General features: G+C 40.6%; 1 protein-coding gene across 1 annotated transcript in view; it reads right to left on the reverse strand.

The window, feature by feature from the left end:
* SNTG2 (syntrophin gamma 2) overlaps window positions 1-18839 on the reverse strand; it is a 335642-nt gene that overhangs the window by 289393 nt on the left and 27410 nt on the right. Inside the window, exons 5-6 of the mRNA XM_030195159.1 lie at window positions 14457-14500; window positions 14300-14341 (exon numbers count right to left, since the gene is read on the reverse strand). Coding sequence (XP_030051019.1) covers window positions 14300-14341; window positions 14457-14500 — 86 coding nt within the window. The remainder of the gene's footprint in view (window positions 1-14299; window positions 14342-14456; window positions 14501-18839) is intronic.

Genomic DNA, 18839 nt, shown 5'->3' on the forward strand with positions numbered 1-18839 from the left:
CGCCAAAAATGAAATTACCACAAGAGCCATGCGGTAGTCGGCGGTATCTCCATTTTGGCATAAATTGGTCAAATATAAACGCTTAAGCGGCTTAGTAAAAGGGCCCCTAAATTTTTATTATTTAATTTCAATTAATTTTGTATATGATTGTACAAGAAAATAAAAAATCAAACCATTTTGATATTAGCTAAGTATTGGGTCGCTGATTTTTGATTTTATTGGATAATCATATGATATGCTGCAGATCTGGAATAGCCTAGCGCTATAGGAGATCACATAGCCTATTTGATTTGTTTTACGATGCCTCTTATCTGACCTTTTTTAGTCAAGCCATTTTGGGCTCGTTTGTAATTTTTAAAAAAGTATTTGTTTCTCACCACTTTATATGTTCAGGTTCACTCCCTCCCTTCGCTATTCCAGATATATTTCTAAGACCTATTCCTCCTTCAGCTTGGGGAATGTACAGTCTTGGCATACACTGATTCTTATAAATCACCAGTTTTCTTGTTCAAGCATCCAGTTGTCCAAGATTTTTAAGAGGCCAGTCAAAAACTGCAAAGCTGTATGAGAGTGTAAGAATTGCCAGCCGATTAATGGCTTTTGTCTTATTCTGTGATGCTAATGTACTCTTCAATATCAATTTTACTCTCCTGTAATATTTTTTGCTGATCTTTTCTTTGAGTGATCTTTTCTCAGAGACAGAGTTGAGAATGCTACAGTAGAGATATGAATTATGAATGCCCTGATGCAGTTTTTTTTAAGTAAAATGAAGGAGCTTTCTTCTTTACTCTTCTGTCAGCATCTTTAAGGCCTCTTAAAGATGGTGACAGAAGAGTAAAGAATAAAGCTAAGTAGAGGTTTTTTTTGGCTGCTTGTATATTTGAGAAGTTTAGATAATGTGCATAAATAATTAAGGGGAGTTTTTTGGATCAATAATGCGAGAAGGCTTAATGACTGATGTCCTTGTTCTCCTCATGAATTATTTACAGTACTATGAGAAGGTAGTGTTAAGGTGTTTTCTGGTGGCATCTACATTAGTGCAAAGCTTAACATCAATGTGAAAGGCAGTTCTATAATGTCTGTTAGGCCCCCCCAAAAATGTGCTTTTAGCATCAATTCTATAATGGCATCTTAGTACTAAGATTCCATTATACTGTAGAATGCTAGTGTAAGGTCAGCATGGTAATGTGCCCATGTCAATGAAGGCATAAACTGTCATGCCTAGGTACACCAAGTGGTGTGCACATTTTATAGTATTCTATAAGCAGTGTGCATGATTGGGAGACATACCCACAGCCTGCTCATGCTCTGCCCACATATACACCCCTCTTGAAGTTAGGTGCTTTGGCACATAGGCACTATCTTATAGAATTGTGCCTAGTGCACATGGAGGGTTTTTCATTATCCTGCTTATAATCGAAAGAGAAAACGCCTATATTGCGACCCAAATCGGGAGATGGGCGTCTTTCTGCCATGGGCGAGCCAAATCGGTATAATCTAAGCCGATTTTGGGCGTTTCCAACTGCAATCCATCGCGGAAATGGGTAAAGTTGATGGGGGGTGTGTCAGAGGTGTGGTGAAGGCAGAACTGGGGCGTGGTAATCGGCCAAGGAGAGATGGGCGTCTTTAGCTGATAATCGAAAAAAAAGGCGTTTTTACCGTGATTTTGGGTCACTTTTTTGGACCCTTTTTCACGAACAAGTCCCCAAAAAAGTGCCCCAACTGCCCAGATGACCACTGGAGGGAATCGGGGATGACCTCCCCGGAATCCCCCAGTGGTCACTAACCCCCTCCACCAAAGAAAAACCACTTTAAAAACTTTTTTTCCAGCCATCAAATGCCGTACCCACCTCTATGACAGCAGAATGTATTCTATCCTGTGACAGCCTTTCCCTGGTTCTGATGTGGCTCTCGGGTGAGTGTGACACCTTTTCTGTTATGCGCACTGCAGAGTCACATCAGCAATGCATTGTGGTGGGTGTAGGGCATTGGGCTCCATGATTCCACTAGCGTGTGGCAAATGCTCACAATGTTGGTAGTTGGTAGGCTTTACTCCCATGGTGCTTTCCCCCCTGCTTACTGGGTCAGAGTATGCCCTGTTTTGTTTCCTGTAGTCCATGAGGTAGTGGCCATTTTTGTAACCCAGTTTTAGATCCCTTTCATGTGTTAGCCACGTTACAGAACTTAGTTCTTACCTTGAATGTGGCTGAAAGAGGGCATTGTACACCATTCTGCCAGCTCTGACCTACTGCTCATCTCAGTACCAGCGAGACTCGTTGCCAGTGGGGGCACAACCTCTGATCTGCAGTTAACTGTGAGTAAGCGTGCTTATTCCAATAAAGGACGCTTTCGGAGAGATTAGTCTTCAGCTGTCAACTGGTGTGCCAATGTTATATAGCAGCAACAAGTCCTAGAGGCCTGCGTGTATGCAAGTCCCTGGAGTACTTTTAGTGGGTACCGCAGTGCACTTCAGGCAGGTGGACCCAGGCCCATCCCCCCCTACCTGTAACACTTGTGCTGGTAAATGGGAGGTCTCCAAAACCCACTGTACCCATATGTAGGTGCCCCCTTCACCCCTAAGAGCTATGGTAGTGTTGTACATTTGTGGGTAGTGGGTTTTGGGGGAGGGGGGTTGGGTGCTCAGCACCCGTAGTAAGGGAGCTATGCACGTGGGAGCTGTTTCTGAAGTCCACCGCACTGACCTCTAGGGTGCCCAGTTGGTGTCCTGGCATATCAGGGGGGCCAGTGTACTATGAATCCTGGCCCCTCCCACGACCAAATGGCTCGGATTAGGACATTTTTGAGCTGGGCATTTTTAGTTTCCATTATCGCTAAAAAAAACCAAATGCCCAGCTGAAAAACGTCCATTTTTTTCAAAATACAGTCTGTCCCGCCTCTTCACGTACTCGTTTTTGGACATAGACAGCCCATGGAGATAGGCGTTCGCGTTCGATTATGCCCCTCCACGACATCTAAAATCTGACTTTGGAGGTTTGCTGAAATGTCCACAAATCAAGTAGTGAAAATGACCATTTTCAAACCAGAAAAACATCTATCATTTTTCTTTGAAAATGATCATTTCCTAGATGTTGTTGTGCTTAGTACATCTATTTTTTAGGACCATTAAAAAAAAAAAGTCATCCAAGAAAAAAAAAAATCAAGCCATTGGGATGTAGAAGGAGCCAGCTTTCGTAGTAGACTAGCCATACAGACATCCCAGCAGATCAGCTGGGCACCCTAGGGGGCACTGCAGTGGACTTCACATAAAAAAGATCCTAGGTACACATCTCACCATTAACTCCTTATATTGTATGGTGAGTCCTTTAAAGCCCAGAAAAAACTACTGTACCCAACTATACACCACTACACAATAGCCCTTTTGGCTGCAGGTGTCACCTATATATTGGTACAGTAAGTTTTGAGGTTTTGGGGGGCTGATAGTTTCCACCACAAATGTAATAGAGTGTATTATGGGCCTAGGTCACCTTCTCTACACTGCATTGCACTGACCACTAGGCTATTCCAGGAGTGGCCTAGTGGTTAGGGTGGTGGACTTTGGTCCTGAGGAACTGAGTTCGATTCCCAGCACAGGCAGCTCCTTGTGACTCTGGGCAAGTCACTTAACCCTCCATTGCCCGCCGCATTGAGCCTGCCATGAGTGGGAAAGTGCGGGGTACAAATGTAATTAAAAAAAAAAAACCTGCTTACTGCTCTAATAGGATTGACCATAACATCTGAAGTTGTCATGGGGGGGGGGGGGGGAGATGTCAGTGGAGCCACAGGCAGGTGAATAACACTGCAGTGTTAAATACACACACCACTGGCTCCCCTCTCTACATCTCACTCATCTCTTTGGCAGCCACTGGGGGACAGGTACCCATCTATGGTGCCACAAAGTACAGGTATTCAATAGGATCTTCTAATATGGTAAAGGTTCCTGGGCCAAGTGCAGCACAGACAGCGCCACAGGTACCTGTAAGCAACTGGACTACACCCTGGAGCTGCAGAATGAGCTGCTGCGTACCTGAACACTCTAACAGGGTTACTATAAACAACGGTGGTATTATTGTTCTATAGTTATGTGATGCAAGGTTCCACATTAGGAATCACTGACCAGGAAAGGGATCTAGGTGTCATCGTTGAATGATACGTTGAAACCCTCTGCTCAATATGCAGTGGCGGCTAGAAAGCAAATAGAATGTTAGGTATTATTAGGAAAGGAATGGAAAAAAAATTAGGATGTCATAATGCCTTTGTATCACTCCATTGTGTGACCGCATCTCAAATACTGTGTGCAATTCTGGTCACCGCATCTCAAAAAAGATATAGTGGAATTAGAAAAGGTACAGAAAAGGGCAACGAAAATAATAAAGTGGATGGGATGACTTCCCTATGAGGAAAGACTAAAGTGGCTAGGGCTCTTCAGCATGAAGAAAAGACGGCTGAGGGGAGGTATGATAGAGGTCTATAAAATAATGAGTGACATGGAATGGCTAGGCGTGAATCACTTGTTTACTCCTTCCAAAAATACTAGGACTAGGGGGCACGCAATGAAGCTACAGTGTAATACATTTAAAACAAATTGGAGAAAATATTTCTTCACTGAATGTGTAATTAAACTCTGAAATTCGTTGCCAGAGAATGTGGTAAAAGCAGTTAGTCTAGCGGGGTTTAAAAAAAGATTTGGCTAGCTTCCTAGAAGAAAAGTCCATAGGCCATTATGAATATGGACTTGGGGAAAATCCACTGCTTATTTCTAGGATACTCAAAACTAATGAAAATAGTAAGGATACACAAAAAATACAATATGTTACGATCTCATACGTGGGTAAGTCTCATATATACTTGACGGCTGATGTCACTTCACTCCTCGGTGAACCTATTGCCGTACAATATTATAATCATAGACTCTTACCCTCCGACCTACCAATGCCTAAGAACTTTACTATTTATTTTTTATTCTTAACGTTATATGTAAAGGTTAGGCAATGTGTTACTTATCTTAGCTTGTTTCTAACGGGTGAGCTATTTATAACGTGGATGTTCCTATTCTGCCATAAATATGTCCATGTTTCCTGTTTTGCCCCATAATAGTTTGGGACATCTCAGTTTGTAAAACAGATGTTCATGCTGGATGTCACCAACACATGGACATCCATTTCTCATGTATTTTAGAACATGCTGTATGCTGACAGATCCTGTTCTAAAACACTTGCACCACCAGTGATGTACTAACCTGGCGGTCTTTATACTGAGTTAGGCATCCTTTCTAAAATGTCGTTCTACATTGCTATCTAAGGAATAATTTTGAGAAAAATTGATTTTTAATTGGTTGTTTATACAAGGTTTGATGTGGCTTTTTTAGTGAATCTATATACCCTTTGACCAAAAAAGAGGAAATAACAGAACAAGTCTGTGACTCAACTTTGTGCAGGCAAAAAAGTTTGTTATATCAACACTGTTTTATCATAGCAAACTCTTAGAAGTAGTAAAGGAAACAAAGTGAACATAAAAGCTAAGGGCAGGAAGAGGGAAGACTAGTGTTAAGATTGTTTAAACTTAAAGTACATAAAATACAGTGTGGAGAAGATGAAAGCACAAGTGAAACTTGAAAGAAAAGTGAGCAGAATGAAAGCTGATTGTGAGGAAGAGCTGAATCTAGAGCAAAGTTGCTTGCAGGTAAGAGCTCTAATATTTGATTGAAGATAGCGGAGTGGAAGGGTTATGAAAAGAGGTTGAGTGTAGAAGTTTCAAGGCGACATGCTTTCTAGCAAGACATGAAATAACTATGGGTCAGATTTATGTAAACAGAATGGCAAAGTTACAGAATAATAAGAATTTGAAACAGGTGGAAAAATACAACAGGGCATATTAAGGAGCATTAGATAAAGCAAGCAATCCTATTTATTATTATATTGACTCTCGTCAATGTAATCATGAACTAATGTGATCAGAAGTTATTATTTGCTGTGTTTTCCTGGATATATCCAGTTCCTTATTGATGTAATCCGAATTGAACCACAAGATATATGGTGGAATATAAATTGCATTGTTCTGTATTAACTGAAGTACTGGAAACATGAGTGAGGTAGATTGGCTATAAGAATATAATAGTAATGAAAATGTATGTTTAAAAATCTCAGTTTATATTGTAATATAATTTTCCTGTAACTTATTTTGTCCTTTGACCCTTTGTTATTTCAATGTAAGAAGGGAATTTGTTATTAATTTATTTTTCCTTTGTTAAATCATCTTTGCCAAATAAGATATGTTCTTGTAATTAATGTAAAATTCTAATAAAAAAAAAGAAAAAAAAAAAAAGAAAATGTATTAATGAAGGCAAGAAATTGACTAGAAATAAAGGTGTAGATATGACAGATTACTTGCAAGTGGAAAAACGTGCTGGGTTCACATGCAATTTAAGGAAAGTGGTTAAAGATTCATCTGGGGACATAGAAGGAGACATATATAAGTGTTAAACACAAGGAATAATGAATGAAGTGGAGAGGATAGAGAGTTATGGTGAGGACAAGATTAAACAAATGAAAACGTTGGTTTTGGAATGCTGAGAGTAAGCTCAAGTTAGCATGTAGTTTTTATTTTTTTTTCTAACCAAATAATCATTTAATAGGGTATGTGTGGGTATATGGCTGGCACGTGATCTCCCACCCATCCCAATGCATATTTGGAAGTGAACGTGCTACCTTGATTGCAAACTTTGTCTTTAAACAGGATTTGAATTCTATAATGAGACCCTATTTTAGAAATTTGGGGGATTCAATGTTGTGGTCAATGTGTTTGGTTATATCCTGATGTAATAAAATCTACTCAAGAGAGAAGGAAAGAATTCTTGGGAGCGACCTTTCTACTAGCATACCCATGCAAATGTGTTGTAAACTATTTTTGGATTGAAATATATATATTTTTGTACCTCACCATCTTAGATCCTTTTTGGACCTAAAGAAGTTGACCAGTGTTGGATCATCATAATTTGGCTGACTGGTATTTAGATGGCTGGGAAAAGGTCATGTTAAGAATATAAGAATAGCTATACTGGGTGAGACCAATGGACCATTTAGCCAACTATCCTGCTTCCAAAAGTGGCCAATCCAGGTCACAAGTACCTGGCAAAAGCACAATTAGTAGCAACATTCCATGCTTCCAATCCCAGGGCAAGCAGTGGCTTCTCCCATGTCCATCTCAATAACAGATTATGGACTTTTCCTCCAGGAACTTGTCCAAGCCTTTTAAAATCACAGATACACTAACCGTCGTTACCACAACATCTGGCAGCGAGTTCCAGAGCGTAACTGTTCTTTGAGTGAAAAAATATTTCCTCCTATTTGTTTTAAAAGTATTTCCATATTATTATTATTCTACACCACTCAAGATTTTGTGGACCTCAATCATATACCCCTCAGTTATCTCTGTTCCAAGCTGAAGAGCCCTAACCTCATAAGACTTTCATCATATGGGAGGAGCCCCATCCCCTTTATAATTTTGGTTGCTCTTCTTTGAACCTTTTCTAAATTCTGGTATATCTTTTTTAAAATATGGTGACCAGAAATATTCAAGGTGAGGTGGCACTATGGAGCGATACAGAGGCATTATAATATTCTTGGTCTTATTTTGATTCCCTTTCATAATAATTTCTAGCATCCTGTTTGCTTTTTTGGCAGCCGCCACACACTGGCCAGAGGATTTCAGTGTATGATCTACAATTAGGCTTATTGTCGAAAGAGAAGGACACCCATCTTTCGACACACATCACAAGATGGGCATCCTTCTCACAGGGTCGCCCAAATCAGCATAATCGAAAGCCGATTTTGGGCGTCCTCCACTGCTTTCCATCGCGGGGATGACCAAAGTTCACGGGGGGTGTCGGAGGCGTAGTGAAGGCAGGACTGGGGCATGCCTAACACATGGGCGTCCTCGACCAATAATGGAAAAAGAAGGGCGCCCCTGATGAACACTTGGACGACTTTACCTGGTCCTTTTTTTCTTACGACCAAGCCACAAAAATGTGCCCTAAATGACCAGATGACCACCAGAGGGAATTGGGGATGACCTCCCCTTACTCCCCCAGTGGTCACTAACCCCTCCCACTCTCAAAACAAATGTTAAAAATAATTTTTCCAGCCTCTATCTCAGCCTCAAATGTCATACCCAGCTCCATGACAGCAGTATGCAGGTCCCTGGAGCAGATTTAGTGGGTGCAGTTCACTTCAGGCAGACGGACCCAGGCCCATCCCCCCCTACCTGTTACACTTGTGGTGGTAAATGTGAGCCCTTCAAAACCCACCAGAAACCCACTGTACCCACATGTAGGCGCCCCTCTTCACCCCTAGGGCTATGGTAGTGGTGTACAGTTGTGGGGAGGGGGGTTGGGGAGCTCAGCACACAAGGTAAGGGAGCTATGCACCTGGGAACAATTTCTGAAGTCCACTGTAGTGCCCCCTAGGGTACCTGGTTGGTGTCTTGGCAAGTGAGGGGGACCGGTGCACTATGAATGCTGGCTTCTCCCATGACCAAATGGCTTGGATTTGGTCGTTTCTGAGATGGGCGTCCTCGGTTTCCATTATCGCCGAAAATCGGGGACGACCATCTCTAAGGTCGACCTAACCCGACCGTATTATCGAAATGAAAGATGGGCGCCCATCTTGTTTTGATAATACGGGTTTCCCCGCCCCTTCGCAGGGACGTCCTGCGAGGACGTCCTCAGGAAAACTTGGGCACCCCTTTCGATTATGCCCCTCAATGACACCTAGATCTTTTTCTTAAGTGCTGATTCCTAAGGTGGACCCTAGCATCAGGTAACTATGATTATGATTACTTTTCCCAATGTGCATCACTTTGCATTTGTCCACATTAAATTTCATCTGCCACTTGGATGCCCAGTCTTCCGGTTTCCTAAGATATTCCTGCAATTTTTCACAATCTGCATGTATTTTGACAACTTTAAATAGTTTTGTGTCACTTGAAAATTTAATCACCTCATTCGTTCTGTTTTCCAGATCATTTATAAATATGTTAAATAGCACTAGTTCCAGTACAGATCCCTGAAACACTCCACTATTCACTATTCTCCATTGAGAAAAATGACCAGTTCCTAAAGCATAACAGAACATTGCCTCCTATTGGATGAGTTTTTAATTTTCTCAGGAGTCTCTCATGAGGGACTTCATGAGATGCTTTTTGAAAATCTAGATACACTACATCACCTTTATCCACATATTTATTCACGCATTCAAAGAAACGAAGGAAATAGAGGCAAGACTTCCCTTGGCTGAATCCATATTGACCCTGTCCCTTGTGTCTGTATTTCAGTGATTTTATTCATTATAATAGTTTCCACTATTTTGCCTGGTACTGATATCAGGCTTACCGGTCTGTAATTTCCCAGATGGTTCCTGGATCCATTTTTAAAATCGACATTACATTAGCCACCCTCTAATCTTCAGGTACTAGGGACAATCTTATTCACAGGTTACAGATCACTAATAGCAGTTCTGCAATTTCATATTTAAGTTCTTTCAGTATTCTGGGGTGTTTACCAACTGGTCCAGGTGTTTTACTAATCTTTAATTTGTTGATATGGGTCACTACATCCTACAGGTTCACCAAGATTTCTTTCAGTTCCTCTGCATCATCACCCTTGAAATCCATCTCTGGTACAGGTAGATCTCTTGTTTCTTTTTTCAGTAAAGACTGAGAGGAAGAATTCATTCAGCCTCTCTGCTCTGGCTCTGTCCTCCCTGAGTGCTTCTTTTACTCCTTGATGATCTAACTGCCCCACGGATTCTCTCACAGGCTTTCTGCTTCTGATGTACCAGAAGAAAGGTGTTACTATGAGTTTTTGTCTCCATGGCAAGAATTTCTTCATATTCTCTTTTAGCCTTCTTTCTCAATGCTTTGCATCTAGCTTGGTGCTACTTATATTGCTTCTTATTTTCTTCATTTGGATCCTTTTTCCAATCTTTGAAGGATGATCTTTTAGCTCTTATATCCTCTTTCACTTCACCTTTTAACCATGCTGGCTGTCATTTGCTCTTCTTTCCAGCTTGTTAATACTTGGACTACAGATGGTCTGAGTTTCCACATTTGCATTTTTAAACAATATTCATGTCTGAAATAAAGTCCTAACATCTGTGGCCAAACCTGTCAGCTTCTTTTTAACCATTTCCTCATTTTGTCATAGTCATCCTTTCGAAAATTAAATGCTGCTACAGTATATTACTTTAGTGACTTCACTTCAGATATCAGCTCAAATGTGATCATGTTATAATCACTGTTTCTCAGCAAATCCAACAGCGTTACCTCTCATACCATACCCTGCACTCAAATAAGGATTAGATCTACAATAGCTCCCCCTCTTGTCAGTATTTGGACAAGTTGCTTCAAGAAGCAGTCATTTATTACACTAAGGGGTCCTTTTACAAAGGTGAGCTGAAAAATGGCTAGCGGTAGTGTAGGCGTGGGTTTTGGATGCGCCCAGAATCATTTTTCAGTGCACCTGTAAAAAAGGCCTCTTTTTTTCCTGAAAATGACGTACGACAAAATCAAAATTGCCACATGTCCATTTTGGGTCTCAGACCTTACTGCCAGCCATAGACTTAACGGTAAAGAATTTGAAAGGTAATGACCTACGCGCATCAGATGCCACTCGGCGCACGTCTGCTACGTGTGCCAGAAAATAAAAATTATTTTTCAGACGTGCATATTGGACGCAAGCCAAAAATGAAATTACCGCAAGAGCCATGCGGTAGTCGGGCGGTAAGTCCATTTTGGTGTGCGTTGGGTGTGCGTAGTCGCCTAAGCAGCTAAGTAAAAGGGGCCCTAAGAAATTTACCTCCCTATGTGTTCCCTGATATAGTATTTATCCAGTCAATACTGGGGTAAATGAAATCACCCATTATTATGTTACCCAATTTGCCAGCTTTCCTAATTTCTGTAAACATTTCTTCCTATGTCTGTTCATTCTATCCTGGCAGATGATAGTACAGCCCTACCAGTATACTCTTTCCCTTCACACATGGAATTTCTATCCACAAGGATTCCACACTGTTATCTGTCTCATGTAGAATATGTGTATATATCTTTTACTCAATTCCTTCTTTAACATATAGTGCAACCCCCTCCAATTCGATCCACTCTATAATTGTGATATAATTTGTACTGTGATAACACAGTGTTCCATTGAATGTCCTCCTTCTACCACGTCTCTGAGATGCCTATTATATCTATTTCTTCTTTTAGTGCTATATACTCCAACTCTCCAATGTTATTTTTTAGGCTTCTAACATTTGTATATAGGCATTTCCAATTGTGTTTTTTCCCAGCATCTACAAGCTGCTTTGAAGTTGATAGGGATAATTTGCATCCTTTAATTTGTTCTCCCATTAAACACTCCTGGCTTTCTTTCAACATTATTGAAACCTCTCTTTTTGGATTCCCTAAAGGTCCTGTTTCAGTAGTATCCTTCGAGAATGCTCCACACTGGACCATTTGCTCCTGGGGGACTGTTACCTCCCCCTCCCCATTGCAGTTTTAAATCTGCTCTCCGTTTTAAATGTTAGCATCAGCAACCAGGTTCCATACCAGTTAAGAAGGAGAACATCATTTAGAACAGGTTCCTTCTTCTCCAAAATGTTGTCAAGTTCCTAAGAAATCTAAATCCCTTATCCTTGCACCATTGTCTCAACCACACATTAAGACTACGGATCTCTGCCTGCCTCTTGGGTCCTGCACGTGGAATGGGGAGTAATTCCAAAAACGCTACCCTGGAAGATCTGGATTTCAGCTGTTTACCTAGGAGCTTAAATTTGGATTCCAGAACCTCCCTTCCACATTTTGCTATGTCTTGATACCCACATGTACCGAGACAGCCAGCTCCTCCCCACCACTAACTAAAATCTTATCTAGGTGATGGCTGAGGTCCGCCACCTTTGTACCAGTTAGGCAAGTGACCAGGCAATCCACACACCTACCAGCCACCCAGATATCTACATACCTATTGATTAAATCATGAACTATAACAACTGTCCTAACATTCTGGGCTGAAGCTTCTACAGACACATCAGTGTGAGAGGATATTGCACCCCCTAGTGGGCAAGTCCTGGCTACTGGATTATTGAACCAGGGTGTTGCTCTCTTTCTGGAACACCTGTGTCCTCTAAGGCAGCACAGGGGCTTCCAGACTGGAAGTGAAACTTCTCTACAACATCCCTGTAGGCCTCCTCTATATATGTCTCTATCTCCCTCAGCTTTTCCAGGTCTGCTACTCTAGCCTCGAGAGAACAGACATTCTCCGAGAGCTAGGAGCTCTTTGCATCGAGCATTCACATATAACTTCTCACCAACTGGGAGATAATCATACATGTGACACTCAGTGCAAAAGAATAGATAGCATCCCTTTTGCTGCTGGACTGCTGTATGCATCTTAGTATTATTGTATTGTTTAAACTTCTTAAGGTATTAGGGATATTAGATTAATATAAAAAATCTTAAGATTATATGGTACATTGGCACGTGATTTATTTAGTGTCTGCAACTCAGAAAGTAATTAAATATAATTAAAACTCTAGAAAACTCCCCTTTTGCTATCCTAATTAGAGTAATTGACTATAAGTTAAGACTATAAATGAAGAGATGTGCTAGGGACGGGCGGGAATAAAGACTGAACTAGGCCCTACTGGGCCTTCTAGAGGCTATCTGTTAATACTGTATGCTGTGGTTCATGTTTTAAAAAACTATGGGGGAAAGGGTATGGAGACTAGTTAATAAAGTTTGCATTTTCTAAAAATCTGTCTTTATCAATAAGACCTACCTTACCTCTGTTAAACCCAAACTTTAAATCACCAAAGCACAGAGTACATGAAATGTTCACTTACACAGAAAAATGTCCTTTTCTCTCAGAGCTTCTCGTCCCTTACTCTGTATATAGTTTTGATTCTAAGGGGACTGCTTCAAACAGACACTTTGAAGCTAACACAGTAATCAAGTTGCCCTAGTGACCGTTGCATCTATTGTACCTTCCTCACATCTTGCATACACCTAATTCAAACATTTAAAATCCCATAGGCAATGAAGCATAGAATGAGTAGCATAAGAGTAAAAGACTTAATTCCACAGTCTTAGAGTCTGAAAGGGAAATTCCACTACCAGATATTTTAAAAATAGCAGGAAAGGAATTAACAAAAATCCAGGTTTCCAATCACATTATAGATCACCTTCTGTTCACTCATCTGTCTTTCCTTTGGCGCCCCTCCCCTACCTTTTCCTCTTGAGGCTATCACTGGAATGCTTTTCTGATTCACTTATATGTTCTAGTATTGTAATCTTTTTGCTCATACAGCCCTGACCTGAGGAAGGAGGTTTTTGGCCTCTGAAAGTTATTCAAGCAATGACTTTAAAATGCTGCACTCATAGAAATTAGTAAATCAGTAAACCCTGCAGATAAACTTGTTCTCTTCCAAATGCTTCTTCTAAGAGAAACTGTCATAGGAAAGGTTGAATCAAGTATAATTGAAATGACTTTTGCAATGTCGCACAATGTAAAGAAAAACGTACAAAATTATCCAATGAATGAACTTGTTTGATCTTGCAAACTTAAGCCTAGCAATATTATTGGAACATTGTTCTGTTGGCCAAAGTAAAAATAGAAAGCAAAAACAAAAAGTCAACAATGCCACTAGTTCAAACACCATAATTTTCCAGGGAGTGTTGTTAAAATATGTCAACATCTTTATTAACCAGTAATGGATATAGCAAAACCCATGAATACAGGGAAAACCCGACGCGGGCCATGTTTTGGCACACAGGCCTTCATCAGGGGTCCTGTACAGATATTGAGTGCTAAACTTAAGCACCTTCACTATTTTGGGTGAAAAAAAATCTTAATCCACAGATATTTCAGATGCTTCTGATACACCTCATCCCGATGTCAATTCACAAATCAATATCCATACAGGACCCCTGATGAAGGGCCTGCATGCCGAAACACGGCCTGTGTTGGGTTTTGTCTATATCCATTACTGGTGAATAAAGATGATGACATATTTTAACAACACTCCCTGGTAACTTGTGGTCTTTGAACCTGTGGCATTGGTGACTTCCACCCCTTTTTGTTTTTGCTTGCTGCTTTTTTGTGGAAAATTTCAGATTCTTCTTTTGCTTGCAAAGTAAAGATAGCACAGTTTGAAAGAAATAATTTTTTCTCAAGGACCTGATTTCTTTCATACAATATTAGTGTGACTCATGATTATAAATATATAAAATCTGTCCAATCTGCACAACTTACCACTTCTTCATGAGTTGCATTTTCCACATTGATGCCATTCACCTAAAAATAATTTATTATATTTAGCAAACTAAGATCCAAGAAATTATAACTTCAAATATAATAATAAAATAAAGCCTTATTTTTCAAATGAGAACGTTTTGATAAATTCACTGACCTGTATCACTGCATCCCCTATAAAGAGCATTCCTGTTTGGTCAGCTGTGAGGTTACATAAAAGACACATGTTAACATAGAAATTTGAAGCAATGATATATTAAACACAGATCATTATTTTAAGCAATGAATGTACTAAGTATGTTTCCTAAAGCAATGAATCTGAAAGTGGTCCCAGAGAATCGCGAGTCAGTAGGGTTTTCAGGATATCTCTAATGCATATGCATTGTCTGAGGGTATACAACATGGCTGATCCCACTTCTAGAGAAGGAAAGAAGGAGAGGGGAATAGGTAGGGAAGGTTGTGTAACAGTGAATGAGGATAGGGAATGGGATTGGCTAGGAGAGGACAGAGAGGGAGGGCATAGGAGTGGAAATGTTGATATGGGAATTTTATAGTGGATTGTAGGCATTCAGGAAGGAAGGTGTGGTGTGGATAACTTTTTGTGGTGAATTTTTGCCCACCCTGGTCCATCTCATAATTGGTGAGCTTGGTTGAAAAGGTTTGGGTGTGTGCTGGGGGGGAGGAGGAGTAGGTAAGTGGGCATGGGGATGACAGTCACAATTGATGGAGAATGGGAGGAGGTTGAACCTAGATGAAGCTGTTAAATGGAGTATTGGAACAAAAAAGGGGTATTGAATTTAAAGTCATATGTGACATTGCCATAAGTACAGGTGAGAATCTGGCAGCACTGTAAGTCTTTGCATGGCATGTAGAAGGAAGTTTCAGGAGGAACTACTTGTTGATACAGACAGCTGTCATTACCAACTACCTATCTCCTCAAAGAGTGGGAAACAATATAGAAAGTCTGCTCTGGGAGAATTATGGGATCCCAGTTCAAATTTCACTGTAGCTCATTATGATATTAGGCAAGTTATTTAACCCTTCAGTGCCTCAGGTACAAACTCAGACTGTGAGCCATCTAGGGACAGAAAATTACCTACTGTACCTGAAGGTATGCCATTTCAGTGGCTTACAGGCATAAATAGACCTCCATCAGGGCATTTGCTACAGTGGTGGTTTTCATATTGCATAATGCTATGGCTTTTGGATAGAGGGTAGCATAATCCAGTATCATCACAATTTTCTTATTGCCTTGTGAGGTTTGTTCCAGTGGCTCTATTAAATCCATGGGTACTCTTTTAAAAGGGGTCTCGATGACAGGCATGGGCACCAGAGTTGCTGGTTGGACCTCCATAGGACTACTCAATTGGCAAGTTGAGCATGATTGACATGAGAGCTTTGCCTATTTATTAGGGTTGCACATTAATCATGATTAACACATTAATTATGAATTGTGATTAAAAATTTTAATCACAGTTAATCATGTGCTGCCCACCTTCTGACTTCCTCCCATGCCTCCTTCTGCTGTACATGGTCTTGCATCTCTCTCTCTCCCCTCCAGGACCTCACAGCGGCTCTCTATCAGGTCCTCCCCACCACCCCGCACCTGCAGTACCTTTTGAAACACAACTCTTCAGCCCTACTACTATTTAGCATTTCTATAGCGCTACAAGGCATACGCAGCGCTGTACAAACATAGAAGAAAGACAGTCCCTGCTCAAAGAGCTTACAATCTAATAGACAAAAAATAAATAAAGTAAACAAATCAAATCAATTAATGTGAACGGGAAGGAAGAGAGGAGGGTAGGTGGAGGCGAGTGGTTACAAGTGGTTACGAGTCAAAAGCAATGTTAAAGAGGTGGGTTTTCAGTCTAGATTTAAAGGTGGCCAAGGATGGGGCAAGACGTAGGGGCTCAGGAAGTTTATTCCAGGCGTAGGGTGCAGCGAGATAGAAGGCGCGAAGTCTGGAGTTGGCAGTAGTGGAGAAGGGAACAGATAAGAAGGATTTATCCATGGAGCGGAGTGCACGGGAAGGGGTGTAGGGAAGGACGAGTGTGGAGAGATACTGGGGAGCAGCAGAGTGAATACATTTATAGGTTAGTAGAAGAAGTTTGAACTGTATTAGCGACAGCAGTACTCAAAGGTTGCCAGCAGCCTGCACCTGGCTTTTCCCTCTGACCCAGCCAGCCCTTTCTGAGGCAACCTCCTGTTTTCAGAAAGGTGGGACAAGTCATAGAGAATGGTTCAGTGCAGGACGCAGGCAGCCTTTGAGTATGGCTGCAACTGGCATTGCAGGGCTGAAGACTTACATTTCAAAGGTACACCATGTGTGGGTGCAGGTATGGGTGGGGGGAGGGGCTTGATAGAGAGCTGCGACCCTGTGAGAAGGATGCCCATCTTGCGATTTGTGTCAAAAGATGGGCGTCCTTCTCTTTTGAAAATAAGCCTGAAAGTATAATTTAAAGGTTCCACAGTGATGGCCCTAAATCCAGTAAGTAGTCTTTCTTTCTTTCTTTCTTTCTTTCTTTCTTTCTTTCTTTCTTTCTTTCTTTCTTTCTTTCTTTCTTTCTTTCTTTCTTTCTTTCTTTCTTTCTTTCTTTTATACTATTATTCCAAATTTCACAGCAGTGAAAACCAAAACAAGTAGGAGACACAGACACAAACTTATATAAACAAATACCCATGGTTAAAAGTGAAGTGAAGGAAGCTATTAGAGCTAAAAGTAAAACCTTCAGAAAATGGAAGAATGATTTGACTGAAAATAATAGGAAACAGCATGAGGAATGACAAGTCAAATGCAAAGCACTGATAAAGAAGACAAAGAGAGACTTTAAAAAAAAGATTGGGTTGGAGGCAAAAACATATAGAAATGGGTTTTTTTTGTATATTAAAAGCAAGAAGCCGGCAAAAGAATCGGTTGGACCGCCAGATGACAGAGGGGTAAAAGGGGCACTCAGGGAAGACAAAGTCATGGTGGAGAGCAGGGCTTTTTTGAGGGGGTACTTGGGGGTACTGAGTACCGGCACCTTTTCCATTGTCTGCTAAAATTGACCCCTGGTTCCTAAGTTTTAATGAAAGAGCTGAGGCTCTACACACCAATTCTGCCTTGTCATAGATTCTGTGACTAGTTGCAGGGGGCCTGGCTATTGTGGGATGGGTCCCTCAGTGATCACCCCACCCCTGAAGGGTGGCCTGGCATTTGAGTACCGGCACCTTTTTTGCTAGAAAACACACACTGGTAGAGAGATTAAATGAATTCTTTGCTTCAGTTCTCACCAAGAAAAATTTGGAAGAGATACCGGTGCTAGAAATGATATTCAAAGCTCACCAGTTAGAGAAACTGAATGAAATCTCTGTAAACCTGGAAGATGTAATAGCACATTTTGACAAGTTGAAGAGTAGCAAATTACCTGGACCAGATGGTATACATCCCAGAGTATTTATAGATTTTAAAAATGAACTTGCAGAACTATTGTTAGTAATATATAATTTATCTTTAGTAGAGAGGTGTGGTAGCTGTGTTAGTCCACTTTTAAAGGTAATCAATAGAAATAAAACATGAAAAAGAAAATGATACCTTTTTTTATTGGATATAACAGTACATTTCTTGATTAGCTTTCGAAGGTTGCCCTTCTTCGTCAGATCGGAAATAAGCAAATCTTGGTAGATGACAGTATATAAGTGAGACATCAAAGCATTTCAGTGACAATCTAACAGGGTGGGGATGGAGGTGGATGGGTGAGACAGAGGGATATACATGGAGACAGGAGAGTGACAAACAAAGCAGTACAATTTACAATGTTATGGCTTATAATGGGCTAGAAAGCCCAGATCTCTGTTAAGTCCTGTCTGGTGGGTGTCAAAATATTTAATCATTCTGACTTCAAAGGTCTTACTTTCCTGTATTGTTTTAAAGTTACCTTTCAGGATTCTTACTATGAAATCACTAGTACAGTGATCTGTTTTTGTAAAGTGTTGCCCCACAGGCGTGGCATCCTGGCTGACAATGGCGTTTTTCATGTGATGTCTATGTAAGTTAAATCTTGTTTTTAGCATATTTAGTAGAGTGGAACGAGTAGACGTGAATCCCTTGATTACTCTTTCCAAAAATACTAGGACTAGGGGGCATGGGATGAAGCTACAAAGTACTAAATTTAAAATGAATCAGAGAAAATATTTATTCACTCTGTGTGTAATTAAACTCTGGAATTCTTTGCCAGAGAATGTAGTGAAAGCAGTTAGCTTAGCGAGTTTTTAAAAAGGTTTGGATAGCTTCCCTAAGAGATGTGCATAAGCCATTATTAAAATGGACTCGGGAAAAATCCACTGTTTATTTCTAGGATAAGCAGCATAAAATATTTTGTACTGTACTTCAATCTTGCCAGGTACTTGTAACCTGGATTGACCACTGTTGGAAACAAAATGCTGGGCTTGCTGGACCTTCGGTCTGTCCCAGTATAGCAATACTTATGTGCAAATCTAGCCATATATAGGGGGTCTTATTGCAGATCTTGAATGGAAGATGTTAATTTAAATTCAT

The sequence above is a fragment of the Microcaecilia unicolor genome, chromosome 3, assembly GCF_901765095.1.
Source record: "Microcaecilia unicolor chromosome 3, aMicUni1.1, whole genome shotgun sequence".
NCBI lineage: Eukaryota > Metazoa > Chordata > Amphibia > Gymnophiona > Siphonopidae > Microcaecilia > Microcaecilia unicolor.